Below are 21,378 nucleotides of genomic sequence, written 5' to 3' on the forward strand. Positions count from 1 at the left end.
TCCTGAAGTCCTTATTGTAATCAATGGATTTCGCCTGCGCCGAAAAGCTGTGCAGAGCGCAGCCTTCGGCAGGCGAAACCCCAAAATGGCATATGTATTGCAGTGATGATGTAATATTTCAGGAACCATAAGTCCTAAATACTTCATTTTGGTGTGGAAACATAGCTTTTGGGGTCTAATAGAGACAGAAAATAACTCCTCAAAGCAACCTTCCACCATTGTTCAAACAAAATGGCAGCTTTATTAGAGGAGGAAGGGCTATATATAGAAATTAAACAAACAATGTTTTTTAATCATTTTATGTCAACATCAAACCATGTTTACGATCTAAATATGCAAAAAAAATAATGTTTATCACTCCTGTTTTATACACATTTTCATAGTTCACTTTATTGGTTTCAGCAATCGCTCATGGTACATTTGCAGAATCTTGAACATTTGAGAAGAGCATATCGACAGGGACATAATTTTGTAGCACATGTTTTGCAAGTACATAGCAAGTTCTGTGGGGAGAGGCTTTAGAAATGTTGTAGGTTTTAGCACCCCATCAATATCTTCCCACCCAAATTCACATGGATCTTTGTTTACATATGCATGATCCAAAACATTTACACATCTTCTGACCAAATAGAACACTCTTTTAATGTGTCCATGCACAGAATATGACGTCGATGGAAGGTCACTCAGTGGGACTGATCTCCTGAACTCACTGTACCGAAGATCCACAAATGTGTGACAGTCAGAACTCATTTTCCACACTCGCACAAGCTATTTTTCTATTCTATGTCTTTAAAGTTATATTCTTCTTCTGTCTCAGCAAATACTTTGAGAAACTTTGCAGGTTCAGCAGTTAAAGCTCCAAGCTTTGTTCCAATTTATTCACCAATACAAATATGTGCCTTGATAAGAACATTGTGCATTTCTGGGTCAAGTTTCTTGCACAGAATATGAAGCAGGATTAAGTATCTATTCTCATCTGTTCCATATTGTATTCATAACTCTGACAGTCCTTGACTTATGAACATTGCAACAAATCTAGGTAGCACAATTATAACATTTGTGCCATTTGGCAGTACAATGACTCAACTGGAACCATTTCCTCAACATGTGGCACAACACGAAGGTCAGCTTTCTCCAATTTGCTGCTAAGTTCCTGAACAGTGTGGCCAGTACCTTTTGAATATATCTCTGTAGGCACCAACTCCTCATTGACAATCATTCCACTTGCAATAATTGGAAATTCAGTGTTCACTGAAGCATCAGCAATGTTTTGGCAAGTTAACGTCTCCAAGTTCAACTTGTTCGATGTTGACCAGAATTTATTACGTTGCACAAGTATAGGTGTCGAATATTTAATACAGGCAAGGTCAATTGTTCCACTTGTAGACATTCGTCTGATTCTCCAACCTTCTTCAACAGATAGTTCAAGATAACTGTCAAAGACAATGTGCATTTCCTTCAAGGTGCACACTGACTTTGATATCTATAGAACAATCTGAATGACCTCTCCGAAATTTCGTATAGATATAATCTTGACCATTCACAAATTGTGACATATAGTCCACAGCAACAGCAGTTTTCAATGAGGACACCTTTTTGAATTGGAATTCTTCAGATTAAATGTTTTTTTTGCTCTTGTACAAGTTTGTGCTTCACTGGTTTCGTTGCAGCATCTCCATAGAATAATGCGTTTGTTGGAAGAAGGACATGCAACAGAATGTCCTTGATAAATACACCCCTTCCATTTGCTACAACCATCTCTGTGTTAGCAAATTATTTTTTTTGTAACTTGTTTTGTAGTGGCTGATTAGACATAACTCTTACTATGGCAATTAAAGAATGGAAGTTTAGCTTTAGTGATTATGTTAAACAGCTTTTTCTCTTTTAATACAAATCTCTCCTTCTTCAGTTTCATGTATAGTTTTGATCCATGTTCGACTTCTAGTAGACGTGTCTTTAAGTTGTTATATACATATTGTTTGGTCACAAAGGTGTGTAGTCACACAGGCTCAGTCATTTCAAAGGGGTTTCCTTGCTGCTGCATAAAAAGACGAAGGCTATCAGCATGTTTATTAAAACGTTCCCCTCTCTTTCCCACAATTTCATGGTGAGGAACAGTTTCACGATTGTCCATTAGTTTAATTTTTAATTTGTCATCTCTCTGAAAACATTGCAAATAGAAATGACTTCACAGTAAACTAGCTGCCATTGAGCAACACATTCACTTTTACAGGTTTGACCAACAATTCCCTCTGAGCTTTTCTGTGATCTCTGGATCGTCTGTTCCAGTTTCATAAATAATATCTGGAGCCACAGCATAGATGAATTTTCTGCAAAGGTATGTTTTTTCCACCTCTAGCTTGTTTTACTCTTTCCAAATATCAGGACCCATATCTTAGGTAGTTTATGCAATCGAATTTGCAAAATACAGTTATCAGTAACTTCACAGTCTTCACGTGCAGCTCCCAATCACCTTTCCCGATTAGCATGTACCTGATTTCTCTTTACATTCTTTGACAAACTGTATGAACTTGGTTTTCTGATTTTGAACTGAATGTAGTGTGATAAGATATGCAAAACCTAATTTGTCATTCTTGTTCCAGAAAGCATTCCAAAACAATGTTTCTATAGCCGCAGATATGATGAGCATACCTTGTAACAAACAAACATAGCGAGTTCCTCTCAATGTTGACTCGACAGTTTTGCTTCCAAAGATTTCAGCCTCAATAAGTGCATTGTCTATGCCACACCCACTGAGATAATTTCTTGCACAGAGAAACACAACTTTTGTGATGTAGAAAACACCCATGGATAAAGACCATCAAATTCTACAGGATTGCTCATAAAAATGTCAGCTGCAAAACAGAAAACACCTCCATTGCAGATAATTGGCAGGATAGGCTGGTCTTCAAGCTGAGCACACACATTTTGGATTTTTTTTACAGTTGTATATACTGTTGCGTAGTTTGTGACTGGAGATGGAATTACTGGTAAAAACCCAACCTTCTTCAGTGGGACGGTATTCTGGGAGATCAGAGCATGAATTCCAGGCCACGGAGGAACTGGCTTTTCATCATCCTTCAGTTTGTACCGAAAACCTTTCTGGTAGACTCGGAAGTGGTGATGGCTTGTAGTGATTTTGCACATATTGGCAAGGCAGTTGGCTTATACGTTTGCAGCTTTGATTATTTATAGCCACAGCTGACACAGCTTGTTTTCCAGCACCTACTTCATTGGTAGTCTTGAAAAAGCACCATGGCAGTATCATGTGTGCTGGATATTTCAGACAAAGAAGAGCTGTCTTCAAAATCAAAATTATCAAGAGCAGCAATTGTAAATCCTTTCCCGGTAAAGTGACTTGGAAGTGGCGTGATGTTGGATTCACAAGATTTTACAGCCTAAGCTGCTAACAAGTTCCTGCTCTGTACTATGTCATTATAACTTGTTGATACAGCAATTTGATTCTTTGAAGTGATTAGTTCTCTACTTTTGCACTTTTCTTAGATTGCGTGGGCAGTCATCATGTGTAGCAGAGTTTTCTTTTTGCCGTGATATAATTAATAAAACATGATTTGGAAAAGACAGTACATTTGCCCAGAATAAGCCTGTCGGTTCATGGGATTGTCTTCGACTTCTTCGCTTATATCTTCAAAGCCATCATCAATGATGTAAAAAAATTAAGACAACATTAGGCATTCTTTTTGACTCCCATGATTTGTGGAGCTCTGGGGCATTACAGAATTTGTCATTAAGTCCAAAATCTAAATCTTTCAGGACGTTTCTTAAAATGGTTTTTGCTGATTTTACTGCATCCTGTGATCTTATTTTGGCAGCAAGAACTTCAGGAGTCAAGTCAGCTGAGAACGCAATAAGTGGCTCATTCTTTTTGTTAAAGTGACAAAAACGAGTTCGGCATTGTACAATCTCACCTGAAAAATCGTACTTTGATTATTATAGATCGATACAGTTTCATCAATGTTAAACATTATTTCTCTGACCTCACTGAGTGTGAACAGGTAGCCAGCAGTCAAGAGTGGCTATAAAACTTTATTTGCTTTTTAAAAGAGTGCAAACTTAACTGAAGGCTGGCAGGTACGTTGCTGGAGGGTGCTCATTGTACATTCATATTTTTGAAAGCATGCAGACATGGCGGCAGTGGAGGAGACCAGATGCATTCTGGACACAGGAGGATCAGTGGCAGTGATCCTCCTGGACCTCAGTGCGGCGTTCGACACTGTCAACCACCGGGTCTTAATCCAACGTCTCAGAGACATCGGAGTGGAGGGCATCGCCCTGGCGTGGCTCGCGTCATTCCTTACCCACCGCTCCTTCCAGATCTGGGAGAACGACATCCACTCCCCAGCAGTTCCCCTCCAGTGCGGAGTGCCGCAGGGCTCGTCGCTGAGCCCGACGTTATTTAATGTCTACATGTCCCCACTGGAGGAGGTGGTCACCCCGTTTGGAGTGAAAATCATCAATTATGCTGATGACACCCAGCTGGTGGTGACCCTTTCCCATCCCAACCAAGAACCATCTAACCTCCACAGCTGCCTTTCTGAAATTCATGGGTGGATGAACAACTCAGCGTTGAAACTCAACGGGTCCAAGACCGAAATCCTGCTTCTTGGACAAAAAGGGCTCTCCCTACCCCCTAACATCTGGCCCTCATGTCTAGGTGAACCCCCTGTCCCCAAAACTGAGGTCAAGAGCCTGGGAATCTGGCTTGAGAAAGACCTGTCCTTCAAAACCCAGGCAAAAAAAACTGCGGGCATTTGCTTTGGGCTTCTCAGGTCAGTCAGGAAAATCCTCCCCCTGCTCCCTCTCATTTCCCGGAAATTGCTTATCCAAGGCCTCATTCTATCTAGGCTGGATTACAGCAATGCCATCTATCTGGGAGCTCCCGAAGCCACCTTCAATAATTTGCAGAGAATCCAGAATGCCGCTGCCCGGCTTCTCACTAACACCCCGGCCAGATCATCGGCAAAACCAGCCTTAAAGCAACTTCACTGGCTGCCAGTTAGAGAAAGAGTTATGTTCAAGGCTCTCTGCCTGGCCCATAAACTCTTACATAACAAAGGCCCCCCATTCTCAAAAACTTCATCACCCCTTATAAAGCCACCAGATCACTCCGCTCGGACCACGAACACCGTATCACAGTTCACAGAGTGAAAAAGGCCCGCACTGGGGGACGGCGTTTTTCTGTGAACACGGCGAACCTCTGGAATACCCTCCCCCGTAAACTTAGGATGGAATCTAATCACCTCCTATTCAGAAAATCACTGAAAACGCACCTCTTCCCCTGATCCCTCTGATCTCCTCTGCTACCCTCCCTCTCGACTGTATAGGTCTAGCGCTGGGATGCTTTCGGGTTACTACGCGCTCTACAAAACCCTAATAATAATAATAATAATAATGCAGTTCGGGTGGGCATACAAATCTTTTGCAATTACATTCACCTAGTTGTTTAGATCAGCTACTCGGCTGAAAACATGATCTTGGAAGAAACTAGTTGCAAATAAAAATATGTTTTAAATATGTTTAGGTACTTTGTACCTTGTTCTTTTGCCAATCTGTATGACCCTTGTTCTGGTTAAACCACAGATTACACCCTGAAGATATTCTACTTCTTGATCAGCTGTTGGAGGTGGACGAGAGGTAGCCATCGCCATCGATCTTTAAAGTCTATGGGCATTGGGTTTGGTTGTTTACGCTTTCTCAGAAGACTCTGATTCTTGTTGTGATTTACTGGTTTCAGCTATTTTTTAAAAACTATTTTTATCCAGGCTTTTTTCCATTGTTCACCACTTGTAGCATTTGTTGTTACAATGATCAAATATTTGATCCTCATCACTCATCAGTTTCAACCTTTTGTGAAGTTCATCTTGCCATATTTCGGTAGCATGTCGACCTCTCCTCTGTCCAGCCACAGTTAATGATAGCTTTTCTTCTGATTAATTTGGCATATGGCAATTTTTTTTAAGTTGGAGTCCTCAGATTTTTTAAGTTAGCAACACTCTGTCAGGTGGTAAAGATCCTCCGCTACCACCTGCTTCGCTCATGTTTACGAATTTGAATCAACAGCAAACCTGGAACAATACCAATATTAAAAGAAATTACCAAAATGATGGCTAAAGCGCATCATTATAGAGCCGCCATTTTGGAAAATTGCAGAAGGGGTGCTCTGAGAAGTTATTTTATGCCTCTATAAGACTACTTGACCCCTAAAACCTATTTTGACACCAAAATGAAATATGTAGGTCTCATGTTCCTGAAATATTACATCATCACTGCAAAGCATCCACCATTTTTAAAAATGCCGTCCAGAAAAATTCAGACTGGATTTGCAATGTCTACCCAATCTAAATTATTTCTCTAATGATACAAAAACACAAATCAAAACTGAAATCTCTGGGCAACAATTGTTTTCGGAGGTATGTCAAGGGGCCAGGGCTACCTGGAAAATATACTCCGGATGCCCGATGAATCGAACTGCAAAACAAAAAGATGAGAGCAAAGCATGGTCACCTTTCCAAAACGAGTAGTTAGAGATACACCTGCACATTAAGGGGCGTGGGCAGGAAGTGGCCCAGACTCCCAGAGGAGACCAAACAGGAGCAGAGTATAAGACTAGCATGAACCAGCCTGGTATTCCGCCCCACACCTGATTTACAATTAGTCGCCATCAATATTTCAGGATGGTGGGGAAAAATGTGGTAAATAACGCTGAATCACAAAAAGATCAGAGACAAGCCTGCAGTTACCAAAAGTTTGACAGGCATATTTCGGCTGATGGGAAACACAACCCAGTGTTCCGGCATCACACCACAGACGCCTCTCAATAGTGGGCCAAGGTTGGCGGCGTAGTGACTGGACTTGTTTAGGGATGGAGGGATGGCATACCCAGAGAAATGGTTACAAAATTAGGAATGCAGTGCCCAAACTAGTCAGTAAAATAATGATACATTCATGATCTAACAGTTACAAACAGAACATTATCAGCGAAATAATATAGGAAACTTGGACAAACAATGGCCCTTGTAGGGACAGTAATCCATTAACTAATTAGGCTACAGATGGATTAATTAATCCAAAATCCAAAAGTACCAATTAAAGTATCCTTAACCTCTTACTGCAGGGCTTCAGCACTCATTAACACATCCCCACAGCATGGTGCGGCAGCAGCAGGTTAACTACAATGGTAGATGCACATTGATTGTATGGGGTGAGGATTGCGGTCTGACAGTATATGCCAGCCTGCAGAACCTAGGATTGGGTGAAATCCTGAAGTTTCCAAGAGAGCCCTGCCCTCTAGCTTTAGTCGATCTTCTGTGACCAGGCAAAGATGGCATGTTGGGCAGAGGTCAGATAGTGTCCAAACTGCGGGCATCCAAAATGACAATAAGCACCCCTAATTTCTATTCGTGGCCAGCATAAAGTCCCTGACACTACCTGTGTGCCATCAGGGCTGAACAAGCCCCTTACTTTCAGGTCTGTCCAAGTCCAGTCCTTGGTTACTACTTTGTTCAAGGATTTAGGTCTTAATCTCACTGTAGTCTCAAAAAATACAGCAGGCAAGACAACCCAACTAGTTCCATGGCTAAGTGGAGAACTGGATAGTTCCATTTTGGAAAGCCTTGTCCAACCGGAACTCTAAATATAGGTACTGCCCTTTCTCGATTTCACCTGCTATGTGAGGATTCTTTCACATCTCGCCCCAGCAGGTCTGTTCTGTTCAAACACAGGTGCTAATCTGGAGACGGTTCCACTCTGATTGCAGTGATGCCCCCTCCATTGCAGCTCCCTTCCTCCATACCTGTATTCAGGTGACCCCACAGCCTTCCACATATTCCTTCCAGATAGCAGCAGCTCTGTTACATAGCTCTGGAGGTTTGAACTTCGGAAACAGGGCTCACACCGAATTCCAGATGTCCCAAAATTGACCACAATACTTATAATTCTACGATCGTAGTCTCAACAGTTAGATAAACTTTTAAGGCTCATACAGATTTACTTCCTGAGAACAGTGCTTTAAATGGGCCGGTACTCACAGGTACTGAGTACCGGCACTTATTATTTTTATCACGCTGAGTACCGGCACTTCTCTATTGCCAAGGAGAGTACCGGTACTCATGGAGGGTAGGTGCATTGACTGCTAGTGCTGGTGACCTGTCGCTGACAGCCAAGGCACTTCTGTAGCAGTGACTGGTGAGCTGAGCGTGGGCTCATTTGCAAACACAGGAATCGAGGCAGTCCGGTGACGGCGCAATTAAGAAAACCTAGGAAGGTAACAAGGTTCAAATGGCTTTAATCGTACATAATTCTTTTGCGTGAGTGTCTGCTTATGTTTGTGTGCCTGTTAGTGTTTTGTGTGAGGGAAAAAGTAAGAGAAAGAGGGGGTGGGGAGAATCGAGACACACTTGGGAGGTATATTAAAGGAAATGTGTGGAATGCTTTGTGTGTGCACGTCTGCTTGTTTATTTCTGTGTGTGTTCGCACACTCGGAAATATATAGAGGCAGATTTACAAGCCCCATGCGCCACTTTTGCGTCATTTTTAACATGGGAAAAATGATGCAAAAGTGGCTTGTAAATCTGCCCCCTAGTATTGTGCCAATCAACATCATATCGTATGGAAACTGCAAATATCATCAAACAAGGAAATGTTAAAACATCACTGTGTTTGGCTTTGATTTGCATAACTACTTAACCTGTTTTGTTGATAGAAACACATTTCTCATGTGGTTTAGTATGTGCTGCAACTGTACTGAAGTCAATAGGTATTAGCATGTCTTGTTCTTAGCCCCGCCCCTAACCCCGCCAATTCGCACCATTTAAATGAGTACCTACACTATTTTTTTCCCATTTAAAGCACTGCCCGAGAATGATCATTCATTAATAATAGCACTCGAAACTCCGTTGACATATAACACAGAGCTGCCCGTGTGTTATTAATTTGTGACATGAGGGCTATATCTGTGCTTTTGGATTGTGATACATATATCTATAATTTACACATAAGTATCACGGTAGGGTTGCTGGAGCATCAATCGCGATTTTCTCACCCACTGAAACTCCATGTGCATTTTGTCTGTCTTTATATATGTTCTAATTTTATTAAAAATGTGTTTCAATGTCTATTTATCTCACAGCACTACTGTTGTCCTAGGGACCACTGTGCTTTGAAATATCACAGATTCACCAGGCCCCAATAATCCCATGGGTTTCCCATGTACTATAAAACAAAACTAGGGAGAAAAGGCATATCTTTTAAGGGCAGCCCTAAAAGCAGCCCTCTACGTTCATAAAACATTCGGCTTTCATCTACTAGCCATGTCACTTGAGTGCACTTTACATAAAAACACATTTCTTAAGTTGGAAGCATTAGGCCCCGCCCCCATTACAACTATGTCTTGTTATCAGTGTGCTGTGCAAACGCAGGCAGTACAAGTTAAACAAGTAAACAGAACTACACGAGGGCTGAGGCACGTATACATGTGCCAGACCCCAGCAAAGTCCAAATATCAGAGTACAGCAAAAGTGAACATCTGGGGGCCTTACAGTGGACCAGATGGCATTTCCAACACAAACCACTTCTTTTTAGGACTAAAAACCAACTGTATAACTTTGGATTTGAAACAGCAAGGAGCAGATGCAAGGTTGAGCTATGTCTCTCTGATTCTGGCAAGTCTAACTTCCTACAGTGGACTCAGGCCAAAGGTAAAAAAAAACAAAAAACGTCCAACCTCCGCCCAAAGTGAACTAATCTGGCCTGCAGTCTGTTTATCCACGTGTTTATGGTTTTACTGTTTGTGGGATTTCCTTTCACTTATGTCAATATTCCGAGTGCCTGTAAATAAACCCTTGGGTTTAAAATATAAACGGTTCTTGAGGTGTAGGGTTCAGTAATGTTTAAAAACCTGGAGGTTCCTGGTTTCGACGCTTGACTGGCACAGGAAAGCATGTATCTCAGGTGAATAATGTTGGCACCCTTTCCTGCAGCATCCGGGCAGTCACAGGGCTAGAAAGTATTCCCTTGAAGAGTTCTCTCTGTGATGGGGTCAGTGAAGATGCTCTTTAAAAGGATCTTCAATACTCTTGTCAAAGCTGACCAAATACTGGAAGAACAAGACACTGGCCATAAGCCACGCAGGGTCAAGAGGGCACAAGCTCTTGTCTTCCTTGAACTGACCACGCCAATGCAAGGTCAGAAAAGGTTTGGCTGGAGCAGGTGCAGTCTGTGTCCTATGTCATCATCAAAAATAGTAACATTTGTTTTCGCACAAGTGAAATCTCATGCCACTCCTGGTTTTGCATAATTTGTGTAGTCAACCAGGTAATGCATTTTTGCACAACTTTCCCCTGCAGCAGAGTGGCTCGAGGAAAGGTGAGACAGATGAGTGGTATGACTGCAAGATGTTTTCTACTTGAACCTGCCTCCTTCTGCCAGTCGTTCATGCGATGTTTATACACACTGGCACTTGTGTACCATTGACCCCCACATAACTGACCAAATGTACTTTGCATCATTTTTGTAAAAACAATGATATGATGGGGTGAACAATAGCATTTTGCCCACGCTAATAGTAACTGAAGCAGTATGCAACATCACCAAACCAAGAAAGCCCATGTTTACCCTTGCCAGGAGGTGCCACAGAGGTTGGAAACATCGACCAGAACCCCAACCACACACTCAGAGAGTATTCACATGGCAGGAAACCATGTATCGAGGTACTAAAACAGCTTTAGCCACATTACACCTCACCACACCAAAAAACGAAACTACAGATTGCTGGGATCTAACATCTTATATAGCCAATTTCGCTTTTTTACGTCTGCAAAGAAGCTGCTCTCATGCAGCGCTTTATGTGGTTAAAGGTGGTGTGCACTGGCGCTACTTTTGGGGACTGAACTTATTTTTTCTCATCAGATTTCTACCCAGAGCAAGAAAATGTCAGAAAATCATAGAGGCAGTAAAACCAACATGTAAACCAGGTATCGAAGCACTGAAATACTAGTGACACCCTCCACCACCTCATTCAAAAAAGAAGTCAAACTACTTGAATAAAACTCTCTTTTGATCCCAGCCCTGCTGCAAGCTGACGCCAACCAGAAGCTGCTCATCAACCAGGATGTGTGATGATCTCTAAACGAGAACGACTAACACAATCCTGACCTTCAACGAGAACTTACAACATAAACGATCTCATCTTAGATGCTCATTTATATGTGACTAGCGCTCAAGAGTGTAAATGTTGTGTGTAATTACCCTAAGTACCTTACTGTTTTCTATTGTGTTTTATCACAACATTTATATGGCGCTTACCACCAGTATTTTGGGGCGCTGAAGCACTTGCCTACATAAGCAGCATGCTACACCATGTAGGGTGTGTGGTTTGAAGGGTGTCGCCTTTTTATTTCGGGGTGTTTCCATGTTGTGCATGAGGACCACAGAGGTGTGTTATCGTGTCATGGGATGCAGTGCTTAGCAGTGTGTTGGATCAAGGAGGGTGAGAGGCAGGGACTCAGTTTATGGGTTTTAGTAATCAGCAGGTTTGAGCAGCTCTGCGGGACCCATTATGTTATTTCTTAGGCTCACAATCCACTTAGCTGGTTACTACACTCAGTTGACCATTGTGAGATATTTTGTTTAAAGTTTATGGTAATGAATAGGCTTTAACTGGGGGTGAAATCTGCAAGTACAGACCTTGTTATGATCATCCCATATCCAATTGCCATTGTGAAATGCCTAGAAGCGATCATAGGATGTAGCATGGTGGGACTCGCAGTTGTTGACTCCAAGTCCCCCACTGCCCAGTGGAATACGTCAGATCTCTTCAGAGGAGAAGTGTGGCTCAGTGGTTAGAGGCGGCAGACCCGGAATCTGAGATCGACCGTGGACCAGGGTTCGATTCCCCGCCTCGGCGGGTCTCGGGCTCATAAATTCCACGGTCTCGACAATTCTCGCTCCGGTGCCTACTCGACTCACGGGGTCACACTCTGCGACTCTGGGCAATAGCTTGCTTAATCTCCACATCGGCCCCTCGCGGCGGGATGCCTGGCTTTCACCTTGTGGATACCCTGCCAGGGTTTCTCACAGGGGAATACCAGGACGGGTTCCCTAAGCAAGCGCGGAGATGCCCCAGGGTAAGTCCTGCGCTATATAAGTTTCATACATTTACATACATTTACATTTACATATTCCATGCCTTTTCAGTTGGCGATGGAGGGTTTATTGATGTAGACACTGATGAACATGATCCGTAGTAGTTTTGGGCTGCCAGAGTGTAATAGCATTAGTATTAGTCTGGGTGAGGGGGGTTATATAAGAATGGACATTACAATATACTACCCAGGCTACACATAGGGCGGTCTTTCATAACACACCTGGAGATTAGGTAGTAAGCGCTTTCCAATAAGTCGGTCTGCCCCCCCTCAGTCAATGAAAAATTGCAGTCCAACTTCTATGTTTGACTAATGCACAGTTTTTGGTGTTAAAAATGTGGTCACCGCAGGTGTGCGGGGGGTATGCCACTGACTGTGCGGACGTCTCCTGTGAAGAGCTTATAGAGAGATTGGATTTTACCCCATCGGAACCAGCTTATAGTGGGTACTGATGTAAGGGCGTGGTTGGTAGGAAAAACCAAAAAGAGACTGGTGTAACATTTGCGCCTTTCTGGAAAGTAAAAAAATGTTTTGGGAGGCCAATAAAGATGGACGGGTCATATTGCAGTTTGATTGTCATCTGGGTAGTGATTTGTGAGTAGACAGCAGTGTAAGGCTGTTTTTTTACCTACAGATGAGTAGATCAAACCCGAACCAGAGTCAAATTCAACATCACAAAATTTAAAAAAAGGATAATAATCCCTTAGCCATAAAAAAGTCATGGCTCCTTGTCCTCAGAAAGAAACACCAGCTTGTCATCCTCCAGTGACGAACCAGTGCCCTCATGCTCACACAAAACCCTGGCTGCTCCTCACCATACCTGGAATCCCAACTCTTCATCCTCTTACAACTACCCATGGCCTCTTATTGTGGCAGCAAGCCCAGCATCTCAACAGGAATGGAAAAAAAGTGAAGGGTTGAATGAAGGATTGTGGAATGTTTGAATTAATCATAGCCACTGGTAATTACCCGGGCCGCATCCCAGCCCATCTTTTTTTGACAACCATGGCACCTCAGAAAAGAACCAGTGTCAATCAACTTTAGTCCTGCTGCTTGGTCTCCAGCATCGACAAATCAAGGGAGGGACAAGGAGCAGTTTAGACAGATCCAGCATCCATGCTCCTAATTAGACAGTAAAGTTTAAAGAAGGCTGTAGGTCCTCGTTGCAGGTGGATCAGATGAAATGACCAGAGGGAACCGGAGGGGGGATCCGAGTGGTCAGGTCTGAGTGTTCTCTCATACCAATAAGGGTGTCACACTAGGCGCGGTGCTCTGCCTTACCTAAGGGGCATCAGTAACTCAACTCTAGGGTTGGATCCCCCTTTCTGCCCCGTCGCGGTGCAGTTTAACCCCTTCAACGCTGATGACGGAACCGCTCCGTCATCAGCCGCGGTAGAGCTGTGCTGATGACGGAGCGGGTCTGTCATGGCCTGCTCGACGCGCCTGCGTGGCGCTGATTTCGCGCCTGCGCGGCGCGTTCTATTGAGCGGGCGGGGCCATGACGGAACCCCTCCGTCATGAGCACAGCTCAACCGAGGCTGGTAACGGAGCGGTTCAGTCACCAGCATGGGCGTGCCGCGCCCCCCCCTGCCCCTTAGCGCTGCGGCGGAATAGGCGCCGCAGCGAAGGTGTTAACCAATTTTGAATGGAAGCCCTTCACTACCACCTGGGGTCCAGACCTCTGTAGGGTAGCAATTTACTTGGTCCTGATGGAAACCACTGACCCTCCAGGCACAGAGGCATGAAGCATGTTGACCTCATTCAACAAGAGATCTCAGCACATTCTTACCAAAGATAGCTCCCTTGTTTTCACTGTTTCAAGGGAACTACCGCTCCATTAACATTTTGGGGGATCCCTTAGTCTCTTTAAACCACCTGCGCACCACCCTACATCATACACCCCTCACCTGCACTCATCATACCGCAAAAGATCTCTGCAAAAGAGCCCTCATTGAGGGGCCTGTCGGGCATTGCAGCACTAGCCCGACAAGGAGCACCCTATGGGGAAGCATGGCACCCTTTCGGGTGTGGGTGAGCACACAGATCTGATCACTCGGATCCCGCTGGTCATTTCATCTGATCCACCTGCAAGCGCGCTCCCTTCCCTTCAACGAGGACAGCATCTCCACAGCGTACCCTGGTACTTATCGCCACAGTGTGAATCCTGGCCTGATCCTGACAGTGAATCCCGGCTCCTCACTGCCTGATTGTGTGGTCCTGGCCCCCCTTGCGCGGTGACACGGGGTCTCCCGGATGCAGCCTCCCGTCAAGCACTAGAGCCCGCCGAGGCACGTCCTAACACCAAAGCCCCCCAGCTCTGTATCTACTCACTGTGTACCCGAAGTCCTCGCCGCCGCCCCTCCCCTCCACGCGGGGGCGCTCCGCTCCTGCGGGAAGAAGCGCGCCCCCGGCCGCACCAGCTGCGCGCTGTCTCCGATCCCAGGCAGCTCTCTGGGCCCTCTCCCAGCCCTTCGTTTAGAACAAATCACATCCCAGGAATGCAGTCCGAAAGCAAACCAAAACAAGCCGGGGTCACACCCCGAGCAAAGCCGGCACGCAGGGCGTTCGCGGCCGGCTCCACACGCATCCTAGGGCGGAGTGGGGGCAGTGTCGGGTCCAGCGGCCCCCGCCATTTCAGTACTGGGTATTAGCATGCCAAGGTGCCCCAAAACTGACCGGAAATACTACAGTTATTATAACACCATCCGTGCTCTTTCACGCCGACCAGCAACGCCCCAGCTACTCCAGTACAGACAGCTCCGCCAGTGCACCTCAGGCAAGATCTTCCATGGTCAAGCTATCTCAGTAGGGGGCCGACCCCAGGTCCGACCTACCTGCAGGCTCCCCCCTACTTAAGCAACGAGTGGCACACAGCTCCGCCAATGTACCTACGACCGGACCTGTAGATTAATTGACCTCCCAGTACTGAGACTGGCAAACAGCTCTGACAAAGTACCTCAATCCCTTCCAGGCTGGCACAATACCTACAACGCCAGCAGTGAGTACTCGTCAGTACTTACCTAGTCATCAGTATTCCCTGCTCCGCCCGTGCTTCCATGCCTCAGCAGTGTCTGTCTGTCCGTGCCTCATCCCTCTGTCCAATTCTCTCAGTTCGCGCTCGGGCAGTCGCAGCAGCGCACTCTTTCTGGACAGTGTCCAGGGCGCTGCGCCCCCCACCAGCTCGGGGCGCTCCTTCTCGGATATTTAGGGACCTATGAACCCAGCACACTCCGAAGACACCGGGGGTCCCGGGTCCAGGGTGAGCGGGAGGGAAGGGCGAGATCCCAAAGCTCAGTGCGGGTGCAGGTGCCCGAGGGGGCGTGGCCAGGAGGAGCAAGTGTCAGAAGCCTGCCGTGGATAGCTGCAAAAGTACCATCATCCTATCCAGAGCATTGTGCAACATGGGTAAAGGACATGAGAGACGAGAGAAGGACAGAGGGGAGAGAAGGACAGAGGGGAGAGAAGGACAGAGGGGGAGCGAGAGGACAGAGGGGAGAGGCGAGAAAAGGACAGAGGGGAGAGAAGGACAGAGGGGGAGCGAGAGGACAGAGGGGGGAGGCGAGAGAAGGACAGAGGGGGAGGCGAGGGGACAGAGGGGGAGGCGAGGGGGCAGAGGGGAGAGGCGAGAGAAGGACAGAGGGGAGAGAAGGACAGAGGGGAGAGAAGGACAGAGGGGAGAGAAGGACAGAGGGGGAGCGAGAGGACAGAGGGGAGAGGCGAGAAAAGGACAGAGGGGAGAGAAGGACAGAGGGGGAGCGAGAGGACAGAGGGGGGAGGCGAGAGAAGGACAGAGGGGGAGGCGAGGGGACAGAGGGGGAGGCGAGGGGACAGAGGGGAGAGGCGAGAGAAGGACAGAGGGGAGAGAAGGACAGAGGGGAGAGAAGGACAGAGGGGGAGCGAGAGGACAGAGGGGAGAGGCGAGAAAAGGACAGAGGGGAGAGAAGGACAGAGGGGGAGCGAGAGGACAGAGGGGAGAGGCGATAGAAGGACAGAGGGGAGGGACGAAAGAAGGACAGGGAGAAGCGAAGGACAGTGGGGAGAGACGAGAGAAAGAGAGAGTGGAGAAACGTAAGGAAACTGTGATGATTAGGGGAGGGAAATATGGGAGAGTTAGAGAAGAGAATAGCAAAGTGGGCTTGAGAAAAGTCGAAGAGGACGTTAGAGAGGAGAAAAGGAGGGCGAAGAGAGGAGATACTGTAGAGAGAAGGGAGCCATGAGAATAAGGGAGAAGAAAGAACGGAAAGGAGGGGGTAGAGGAGAATGAATGATGAGGTGAAAGAGAAGGACAGAAGGCGATCTATGAGAGGTAGGACAAGTAGTGAGAATGAGAGAGAGAGAGAGAGAGAGAGAGAGAGAGAGAGAGGGGGAGGGAGAGAGGAGGGAGCGATAGAATCTGGACAGAGAAAGAGGGGCTGAAATGAGAACTGAACCTAAGGAGAAAAGGAAAACGCGCACGACATTGACGGAAAGAGACGGGTGGGTGGCACGAGGGACATTTAAAGAGAGGAGAAGTGAGGCACGGAGAGAGTGACATAGTATAGTGGAACTAAGTGGCTTGAGATGCCATGTCTCACCCTCAGGGGCACGGGGCCAGCCGCGCCTCGCACGAATACTCCTCGTTCTTCCGAGCTGCGGATCCCAGAAGGATGGGAGGTGCCCACAAGAGCCTCTCCGGGCCAGCAGCGGTCCCAAGCACGCAGGGAACAAGCCCTCCATCCCCGGCCCGAGCACCGGCAGCGGGAACAGCCCCGCCTCGGGAGGCCGAGCTTCCGAAGCAGCGAATGGGAGAGCGGGGGAGCGGGCCGGGAGGAGGGACAGTGCGTACTGACAGCACAGCGCCAAGCAGGGGCTAGAAAAGTCACAAAGCACCAGCATGCAATAGACCAGCGGTCTAGGAGCTGCCAACCACAGTAGAAACCCCTAGGTGGGCAAGAGCCTGCCGCTTAAAGCAGAGATCAGAGGGTCTGGGACTAATGCGTGCACTGCAGGGGCCTGTGCTCGACCTCATGGTCACAAGTGCAAATCCACTCATCCTTTCATCTATCAGAGGTGGATAAAATGAGTACCAGTGAGTTGGGTAACAATAAACATGTTATTCAGCTCCAAGATGCCTACGGGTGCACGTGCGCTTTACAAATATTCACTTTAAAGATTAAGGGGTGCCCATGTCTATGCGATCTCATCAATCCTAAGTCGTTATGGTAGAGAGTTTCCTAAAGGATGCCAATCTTCATTCTTTTCTCCCACCATAAAGGAGTTGCACCGGCTCACAGGGAAGGCCAGGATCCACTCATCCATCACTCATAAATTCTTCACTCCACAACATCTAGCCGCCTGGGGGGCACAACTGCTGCTGCACCCCAGGGAGTAGACCGCGCCCCGCAAAATAGAAACACTGCGGGTCTGGCCCAGGCAGACTGGCCACCAAGGGCGGCCTTACTGGGCTTACTTTGGTGTTCTGATCAGACAATAGGATCTGAAATCAATGTAACATGAACTCACAACCTATCACTTCCATTTGTCAGGCAACAGTTGAGAGCAGACCAGTTCTCGCTGGGCCTCTCTGGTGACATAGTATGTTATAAATAGGGCTCCTGGTTTTATGGTATTTATTTTCTGGCCATTTTCCGTCTGTATTTATCCATATTTAATTTTTGGCCATTTTATCTGTATTTATCCATATTTATTTTGTGTTTGCGTATAAATGAAGTTGTAAAACTGTACATTTCCATATCTATTTAACTGACAGACGCGCACTCATACTTTGATGTCTGACGTGTTTTAGCTAGTTAAGTTGCCAAATACTACACAATACATACACTGGTAGTTATTAGCACTATACCATAAATATATGTTAACATATTCTGTTATTTAAAGACATTTCATCCTATTTTTTTAATTTCCCTTGCTGTCCATCTGCTCAGCTGCTGGCTTTTGATTCATGAAAGAATTCACGGAGAGTCACTTAAAAGAAGTACAATTTTCTGTATTTATCCACTTTTTAAGATAAATGCGGACAGAAGACGCATTGTTTTCTATCTATATTTATCTGTAAAAATCCGTAAAAACGGAAAACCAGGAGCCTTAGTTATAAACCTAAAAATGACACTGGTCTTGTCTCCATCAATGCATACATGATGTCGGGTTCAGCAGACAGGCTCTCAGCTAAGGGGGCCTTTCTTCTCTCTGCTCGTAGTGAGCGCCACACTAACTCCCTTTCAAACAGCAGCATCTCTCCCAGCTCTGTCGTCCACAGGAGTCACCGCTCAGCCCCCCTCTTAACGCCTGCATTCACCTTCTTGCCACTCTGATCCGCTCTTTTGGCTTTGAGGCTCTCTCCTATATTGATGACACGTAAATCATCTTTTTCTAAGAACTGGAACTCCATTCAAGCCAATCTCTGTGCATGTATGAGAGCAGTGCACTATTTCCAGTCATGATCACTCTCTTAAACTTAACTGCGACAAGATGGAATCCTTTTTCTTTGGTCAACCTGAACTTTTTAGGCGGCCTAAGGACTTACAACCCCTTCCCCCCTCCCAAGTCTCCCAAGTCCACAACTAAAAATCTGGGCATTTGGTTTGGCTACGATTTGTCCTTCCCTAAAAACATCAACTCTCAGGCTGTTGTTCGTAGAAATGCTTTTCCCTTTTTTTTTTTTTTTAAGTTTTATATAGCGCTGGCTAGACCCGGAGGTATCAGAGCGCTTTACATGAGCATCAGATCATAGTTAGAGGTTACATCGTTACAAAGGTTACACAGTTCTTAGAGCATGGCAACATAGTTACTTGTAGGGTCAAGAAAAACAATAAGCACAAAATACATAAGGGGAAAAGAAGGCAAGGTGAGAGATTCAGGGGGGGTTGGAGTAGGGGAAGTAGACAGATAAAGAAGGTGGGAAAAAGGAGGGGAGGGTGAGAGACACAGCCTCGGGAGAAGAGGGGAAGGGTGACGGAGACACAAACCAGTAGACGAGTCAAGGCAACGTCCAAAGTCCAGTAAGCTGTGATCCCAAGGGAAGTGGTATCCCTTCACTATCTCTATTGCGAGAGGCTCCCTTTACGCAGTGGACTCTCTCAGAGAGGTCTCTGAGACTCCAAGGCCTACATACTGGATCCTTCCCCAAAAAGGGGAGAGGGAGTGCGCTGGCAAGGGGTGCCATACCATACCTCAAGTGTGAGTGGCTCCCTTGGCGCAGTGGACTCTCTCAGCGGGTTAGCTGAGACTCCAGAGTATAAATATTGGATCTTTCCCCAACAAGGGGAGAAGGAGTGCTTAGTCAAAGGGCACAAAGGACAGGGGGTAGGCAGAGTAGCAGGCAAGGGGATAGATTCAGGAGAGAGAGGATAGGGGCTAGGGAAGAGACAAATAAGGAGAGACGAAAAGAAGTCTGCCTAAAGACCGACTGGGTAGGTGACGACCAAGGAGGGAATCCAAGGCCCATCTCCCCTATAGCTAAACCAAGTAGCTCCATCGGGCATCAGACAAAATAGTTCAGTCTCCGCCGCAAACCAGAAAAATAGTAGTAAACTCGCTGATCTCTTCCTGCCTGGATTACAGGAACTCCCTCTTACTAGGGATCCCTGAGTATCTGCTGTAATGACGGCAAGTACACAAGTCTGCTCCTAGGATGATTCTTAACTTCCCACCCTGGGTTCCGAGATTGTCCCGCCTTAAGCAGCTTCACCGGCTCATGATCAAGAGACGCTCCACCTTTAAGGCTCTCAAGCTGTGCAATCAGGGAAATTCACACTTAAAAGCCATGTCCAGACCATATCTTCCTACCCGCACCTTTTGCTCCACCTTGTCAAGAGCGGTCATCATTTAGTCTATCGTGAGGGCAGGAGGGGAGGTAGAGCCTTTTTCTATTTCGCTGCTAAACCCTGGAACTCCCTTCTCCTAGACATTAACACCACAATGAACTACTGGAGCTTCAGAAAGAAATTAAAAACTTTCCTCTCCTGATTCCTCTGCCCTGTGTGCTCCACTGGGTGATCTCGGTTACTTCTAGTGCCAGGACAACCCTTGGGGTGATCATGGGCTTCATAAAATGACATTACATTAATACGAACAACAACAATAATAACATGATTGGTGCAACTAACAGATATGTCTGTTGTCAGGTCCCCCAAGATTTATGTAACCCAAGTTGTAGCTCTGTTGTTCAAACATCTGAGAACGGGTTTACCTTAGGGATAGGTGGATAGCCCTGCTGTATGCAGCCGGAAATTGTGAATTCTGTATAACTGTTCATTTTTACAACTTAGTCCTTCAAAGAACATTCTCAGTGATAATGGTCAACTGAAAAACGACTTGGAGGGGGTAGGACAGAAAAATGAAAGGAAGTTGAAATTAGAAGTGAAGAAAGATGCTGCATGAGAGTTTGAAATGACAGGAGACAATGTCAGCTTGCTTAGCCAAAATATTTGAACTTCTTGTAAAGAATACATCTTTTTAACTATTTTTAGGGTCGCGCCTGCAATAGCAAAGACAAGCACTTTTGAGACACTATTGTTAAGGAAAAGGGCTTGGAGCTCGCCGTTGCTTACCATATGTTGGCATGCGTGGCACTCTTCTTTACTGCCTCGTAATTGGTCACTGCAGAACAAGCATAATTTCGATTCCTTTCTGTGGAGCAGGAACCAAGCACTGATTCATTCAACTTAATCAGTTCTCGGCCTTCTGCTTGACATTATGGAGGTACTATTTTGTTCTTTTTAACTTCTAGTGCCCTGCAGAAAGAAGGCGTGTGACTAGCAAAAACATGCCCAGCAGAATAAACAAAATTGCAAAGTTTTATTTCTAAAGATAACTTTCTTTCATTTCTCCAAGTCTTCTTTCTCACTTTGCACTCATGTTTTCTTTTTGTTGGTGGGTGCTGTTCTCAAAAGATGATGATTATTTTGTTCTAAATATTGCAAAGCAACATTGTTTCTTTCTAATGTGTAATTTCTGAAATTATGCTGTAACACATAATTGTGCAGTACACTCAAATCCAACCCACTTCACTCCAATCCAATCCACCCCACACCAATACTCCCCAATCCAATGTGCCCCACTTCAATTCAATCCGCCCCACTCCAGTACACCCCAACTCACTCCACACCAATCCACCACAATCCAATCCACCCTACTACAATCCGATCCACTCCAATCTGCCCACAATCCACCAACTTAATCCAACCCACACCACCCACTCAAATTCAATCCAAACCAC

At 45.8% G+C, this 21,378-nt stretch overlaps 1 protein-coding gene across 8 annotated transcripts in view; it reads right to left on the reverse strand.

Annotated features, from left to right (window-relative positions):
* The window catches only part of ZNF385A (zinc finger protein 385A), a 483,068-nt gene that overhangs the window by 237,305 nt on the left and 224,385 nt on the right, over positions 1-21,378 (reverse strand). For 2 of the 8 annotated variants that reach the window (XM_078688443.1, XM_078688428.1), the window contains exon 1: positions 16,736-16,881. The exons of 4 other annotated variants lie outside the window; for them this stretch is intronic. Coding sequence is in view for 1 of the 4 variants with exons in the window: in XM_078688419.1 (XP_078544545.1) it covers positions 15,182-15,219 (38 nt within the window). In the remaining 3 variants the exon portion in view is untranslated. Of the gene's footprint in view, positions 1-15,181; positions 16,429-16,735; positions 16,882-21,378 lie in introns of those variants that run through there. 2 more of the 8 variants (XM_078688419.1, XM_078688436.1) reach the window with 2 other exon arrangements.

Source organism: Lissotriton helveticus, chromosome 1_1 (genome assembly GCF_964261635.1).
Source record: "Lissotriton helveticus chromosome 1_1, aLisHel1.1, whole genome shotgun sequence".
Lineage (NCBI taxonomy): Eukaryota > Metazoa > Chordata > Amphibia > Caudata > Salamandridae > Lissotriton > Lissotriton helveticus.